Source organism: Protobothrops mucrosquamatus, unplaced genomic scaffold, assembly GCF_001527695.2.
Source record: "Protobothrops mucrosquamatus isolate PMUCROS unplaced genomic scaffold, P.Mucros_1.0 scaffold7044, whole genome shotgun sequence".
NCBI lineage: Eukaryota > Metazoa > Chordata > Lepidosauria > Squamata > Viperidae > Protobothrops > Protobothrops mucrosquamatus.
Genome location: NW_015392854.1, coordinates 2,445 through 8,289, shown reverse-complemented (window position 1 = coordinate 8,289; position 5,845 = coordinate 2,445). Strand labels below are relative to the sequence as shown.

Genomic DNA, 5,845 nt, shown 5'->3' with positions numbered 1-5,845 from the left:
CCCCCCCCCTGTTCTGGACCATGTAGTTCTGTAGGTTAGAAGGTTGGCATTTATTGGGTTAAGTGCTGTCTCCTTAAGAGATGGCTTATGGCAGTGATGGCGAACCTTTTAGAGACCGAGTGCCCAAACTGTAACCCAAAACCCACTTATGCATTGTCGGGTGCCAGGTGGGTGTGGCCCATTGTATGGGTGTGGCTGCGGTGGTAACAGCAGACTGGGTGGGACTAAAAAGTTCAATCAATCAATTCCAACTTTGCAAGAGTTTTTTTCCCGCGAGAAGTTGAAATTGACTGATTGAACTTTTTTTTTTTTTGCAGGAGGCCTAAAGCGAAAAGGTTTTTATAAAACCCAACTGAAGGCCTAGGAGTGGGGCGTCGGCACGCGTGCCCACAGAGAGGGCTCTGAGTGCCGCCTCTGGCACCCGTGCCATAGGTTCGCCACGACTGGCTTATGGGAAATGTAGTTTAGCTAGTCAGCTATCTCATATTATCAGGTATGTGGGAGGAGTTACTGAGCTCATCACAGGATTTCCTAGACACAAGCCAGTTTGGAATGTCTTTGTCTCAGAAAGCATGGGGTCACCGGCATGTCTCCGATGACCCCAATTCACGATGTAGAAGTGGTATGGAGGAAGCATTAATTGCTCACCTATGGGAATGAACAGAGATGTATTGTCCAGAAGCAACCAACACAAATGCAAGTATTTCCTCTGAATAAATATATTTCTGTTTTAAAATCATTTCTATTGAGTTTATCTGTCTGACCTAGTTTTACAACGCGATTTAATTCTGGTTGTCAGAACAGTGACAACGGTTTGCAGTGTCCAGGGGTCATGTGACCTGCTTTTGCGACCTTCTGACAAGCAAAGTCAATGGGGGTTAACTTAACAACCCTGTTATGAAGTTAACAACTGCAGTGATTCATTTAACAACTGGGACAAGAAAGGAGGTAAAAGGAGCAAAACTCATTTAACAACTGTCCCGCTTAGCAACAGAAATTTTGGGCTCAATTGTGGTCGTAAGTCGAGGACTACCTGTAGTTTAGGATTGGGAAAAAAAATTGAAGGAGAATTGTTGGATGCTAGATTCTCACCTCCACACACAGGCAACAGATTGTGAATCTGAGTTGCTGAAGAGACAAATAAAGCAGTTTTGGGAGTAGTACTTTAATATTGCCAGATAATTGAAAACAAGTGATTGAAAGAAAGATTTTTCAATTTATTAGTCTATTTTATATTACAGATAGTCCTCGGTTTACGACAGTCATCATTCAACAGACACCCCCCACAAACAAAAAAAGGGACTTACAACCTGGATTCAAAGTTCCCACCCTCCTGGGGCCACATAACCACATTTGGGACAGTCGGCCACCAGCTCACATCGTGGCCACCTGCAATGTTGTGCCGTCACGCGGCTGCAATTTTTCCCTAGAAACCGGCATTTAACTTCCAGTTTCCAGCCAAAAATGCCCATGGCAAACGCTGGGTTGGCTTAACCACCCCAATGTTCACAACGGAACTTAATGACCACCGCATAAAAGATTACAGAATCGGGCGCGGTCACATGATGATCCACATTACGGCTGTCCCACTTTATGACTGGAATTGCAAGCTCAGTTATGATCCTAAATGGAGGAGTGTGTTCTGTGTTCTATTTCTGTTTTTAAGATGGATGTTTTGCTGGTTTCCTTGTTTTAAAGGCCCCTTCAGGGTCAACGCTGAATTCTCTCTGGCTCAGGGATGCCCCCAGCTGATCAGTCTGTACAGGTAGTCCTCAACTTACGACCCACAATTACGAGCCCAAAATTTCTTTGGCTACGCAAGGCAGCTGTTTCGTGAGTTGCCTCTCATGTTACAGCCTTTTCCCCCACACACACACAACTGTTAAGTGAATCGTGAGGTCATTATGCGAATCTGGGCTTTCCCTGTTGACCTTGCTTGTCAGAAGCCAACTGGGAAGGTTACAAATGGCGATCCCGTGACCCGGGGACGCTGCAACGTCCGTCATTATGAACCACTTGCCAAACGCCTGAATTTTGATCCCGTGACCGTGGGGGTGCGGCAACGGCCATCAGTGTGGAAACTGGTTCCTTTTTCCAGTGCTGTGCCGTTGCAACTTTGAATGGTCACTAAGAGAATGTTGTAAGTCAAGGACTATCCGTAATTCCTCCACGGAGACAACCAGTTGAGCAGTGGCACAACTGGAAAAAGAGCAGAAGGCGAGACGAACAGCAGGCCCCAACCAAGCTCTGAGTGGCGGCTAAAATCCAGACTCACCAAGTCGGAAGAAAATGAGTCCAAATATTGACGGTTTCGTTGTTCAGTTGGAAGGAGCTGAGGACGCAATCCAAGGCAGAACTTTTGGGGTGTCGGTATCCTGACACGATGCCTTCTTCCCAGAAAATCTACAAGATAAAAAGCGAGGTATCCAAAAATGTTGGGACTACACTCCCCATGCTTCTGGGAATCCTGGTGGTTGCAGTCTCAGTTGAGGCTCCACAGTCTCAAATTTAACAGAATAACAGAAGAGTTGGAAGGGACCTCGGAGGTCTTCTAGTCCAACCCCCTGCTCAAACAGGAGACCCTGGACCATTTCAAACAAAAGACCCTACACCAGTGATGGTGAACTTTTTAGAGACCGAGTGCCCAAATTGCAACCCAAAACCCACTTATGTATCATCGGGTGCCGGGTGGGTGTGGCCCTTTGGGTGGGCATAGCTTCGGTGGTAACGGCAGACTGGGTGGGACTAAAAAGTTCAATCAATCAATTCCAACTTTGCGAGATCTTTTTTTTTCATGAGAAGTTGAAATTGATTGAATTATTTTTTTTTGCACACGGTGGTGGAGGCCTAAAGCGAAAAGGTTTTATAAAACCCAGCGGAAGGCCTAGGACTGGGGCGACGGTGCGCGTGCCCACAGAGAGGGCTCTGAGTGCCTCCTCTGGCACCCGTGCCATAGGTTCGCCACCCCGGCTCTACACCATGAAAAGTTTTTCAGGGTCCAAGAATGCTTAACATGGCAGAGAAGATGGTAATATCTGGCAAGCTATAATATCTCCTTTATCAGGTTAATTGCCTCATTCAGGAATCACTGACAAACTCTACTCCTAAAGCTGATTTCCTTAAAAAAAAAATGTTTTTTCTGAAAAGCTTTATGTTTTTTTCAGGTACATAATCACAGCTGCCTCTGTCTCGGTGTTAGGAGTTGGGTGCCTCACATCCATGATCTAAATGTAGCTTTTGCTGCCCTGCATAATGTCACATCTAGCTGCTCTGGAAAACCCTTAACCCTTAACGCAGTGGTTCTCAACCTTTTTAATGCCGCGACCCCAACCGGTCGTAAGTCGAGGACTAAACCGGTCGTAAGTCGAGGACTACCCAACCGGTCGTAAGTCGAGGACTTTCCCTGCCCGGGAGCGCTGCGCATGCGTGGTTCCGCCCCCTGCGCCGGCCGAGGCGTAGCTGGCAAGCGGCAGAGACGGAGCAGGCCGACCACCAGCTGGCCCAGCCCAAGGGAGGTAAGGCACCCGCCGGAAAAGGGGAAAAAAATGGCGGACAAAAAAAATGGCGGACAAAAAAAATGGCGGACAGCCTTGCTTGGCGACCCCCGTGAAATGGTTGATCGACCCCAAATGGGGTCGCGATCCACAGGTTGAGAACCACTGCCTTAGCGCCTTCCATGTGCAGATAGTCCCCGACTTACAATCACAATTCGGACCAGAATTTCTAATGCTAAGCAAGACGGTTGTTAAATGATTCATGCCCAGTTTATAACCTTCTTCTGCCACCGTTATCTTCTATATAAATAAAAATGTAAATGTTCATTTGTTCAAAATCTTAAATCTCCGAAAGTTCTTCCCCGATTGCTTTGAAATTTTGACACAATGTTGCATTCGAATACGCGCGTGTTTTTATATACCTATATTACATAGATGTCACACCTGTGACAAGTAAAAACATGCTTTTTTGAAAAACAGCGCCATCTGTTGGACGTAAAAGCAACACACGCTTTTACCAGACTGAGCCACAGCAACGCGTGGCCGGGGACAGCTAGTTAGGTGAATAAGGGTAAACCCAGGGGTGTCCAACACTGTCTCAAAGAAGAGATGATCAACATTCAACAAATGAGTTTCAGTGTAGAGAAAAGCAAAGTTTTACATTTAGGCAGGAAAAATCAAAGGTACAAATTCAGACTGGGCGAGACCTGGCTTAAAAACAGCAACTGTGAGAGGGACCTTGAAGTCCTGGTGGACCATCACTTGACTATGAGCCAGCAGCAGCCAAAAAAGCTAATACAATCCTGGTTGTATAAACAGAGGCATAGAATCAAGATCACGCGAAGTATTAGTACCACTTTATAAAACCCTAGTGAGACCACACCTGGAATACTGCAGCCAATTTTGGTCATCTTGTCACAAAAAAGATGTTGAGAGTTTGGAAAAAAATCAGAGAAGTGCTAAGATGATCAAAGGCCTGGAGACTAAAATACGTGAAGAACGGCTACGGGATTTGGACCTGGATAGTCTAAGGAAAAGAAGAAATAGGGGGAACATGATAGCAGTGATCCAGTATCTAAGGGGCTGCCACAAAGAAGAGGGAGCCAGGTTGTTCACCAAAGCACCAGAGGGCAGGACAAAAAACAATGGTTGGAAATTGACCAAAGAGAGAAGCAACCTGAAATTAAGGAGAAACTTCTTGACAGCGAGGACATTAACCAGTGGAACAGCTTGCCACCAGGAATCGTGGGCGCTCCATCACTGGAGGTTTTTAAGAAGAGGCTAGACATTCACCTGTCTGAGACAATATAGGTTCTCCTGCTTGAGCAGGGGGCTGGACTAGAAGACCTCCAGGGTCCCTTCCAGATTCTATTCTATTCTATTCTATTCTATTCTATTCTATTCTATTCTATTCTATTCTCCAAAGCCCCGGAGTGCAGGACAGGAAGTAACAGGTGGAAATCTGTTAATGAGAGATCCGATATAGAACTGAGGAGAAATTTTTTGAATCAGAACCATTAATTGGTGGAACGGCTTGCCTTCAGAAGTTGTGGGTGCTCCATCACTGGAGGCGTTCATAAACAGACTAAAGCACCATTTGACTGGGATGGTATAAGGTCTCCTGCCTTGAGCAGGGGGTTGGACTAGAAGACCTCCACGGTCCCTTCCAGTCCTATGATTCCTTCCTGAATACTGAGGGCAGGACATGAAGCAACGGGTGGAAGATCATCAAAGAGAGAAGCAACCTAAAATTAAGGAGAAATTTCCTGACAGTGAGCCCAATTAACCAGTAGAACAATTTGCTTCCAGAAGTTGTGGGTGCCCCAACATTGGAGATTTTCAAGAAGAGATTGGACAGCCATTTGTCCGGAATGATATAAGATCTCCTGCTTGAGTAGGGGGTTGGACTAGGAGACCTCCAAGGTCCCTTTCAACACTGTTATTCTGTATTCTGAATTACTCACCCGAGGTACTTGATGGACCCTGAAGATTTGAGGCAACTTTATGGTTAGCATTTCTGGTGATAAGAGGAAGAATTCTTCTTAAAAGTATATACATATATATGTATCCCCAAAATAAACTCTCCTCAGGAGATGAGCTCTCGTTGGGCCTTGGTACTTGGTGAAGAGGGTCCCCACCTTCTCCGGGACAGGACACAACCGGTTCAGCATTGGTGACTTGTTTTAACTCCACCACGGAAAGTCAACTCTGCCACTGAATAAAAACGATAGCTTCTTTGATATATCCAGAACTTACCACTAATCCAACACATCCTGAGCATTGTCAAAAAACAAAACAAAAAAAAGAATAAAGAATCACCTCTTCTTTCTAAAACGAATAGTCAGGGCTTT

General features: G+C 45.7%; 1 protein-coding gene across 1 annotated transcript in view; it reads right to left on the bottom strand.

Annotated features, from left to right (window-relative positions):
• The window catches only part of PAQR6 (progestin and adipoQ receptor family member 6), a 17,558-nt gene extending 12,005 nt beyond the window's left edge, over nucleotides 1-5,553 (bottom strand). Inside the window, exons 1-2 of the mRNA XM_015829760.1 lie at nucleotides 5,459-5,553; nucleotides 2,276-2,403 (exon numbers count right to left, since the gene is read on the bottom strand). Of these exons, the coding sequence (XP_015685246.1) occupies nucleotides 2,276-2,403; nucleotides 5,459-5,509 (179 nt within the window). The 5' untranslated portion in view covers nucleotides 5,510-5,553. The remainder of the gene's footprint in view (nucleotides 1-2,275; nucleotides 2,404-5,458) is intronic.
• Nucleotides 5,554-5,845: the final 292 nt, after the last annotated feature.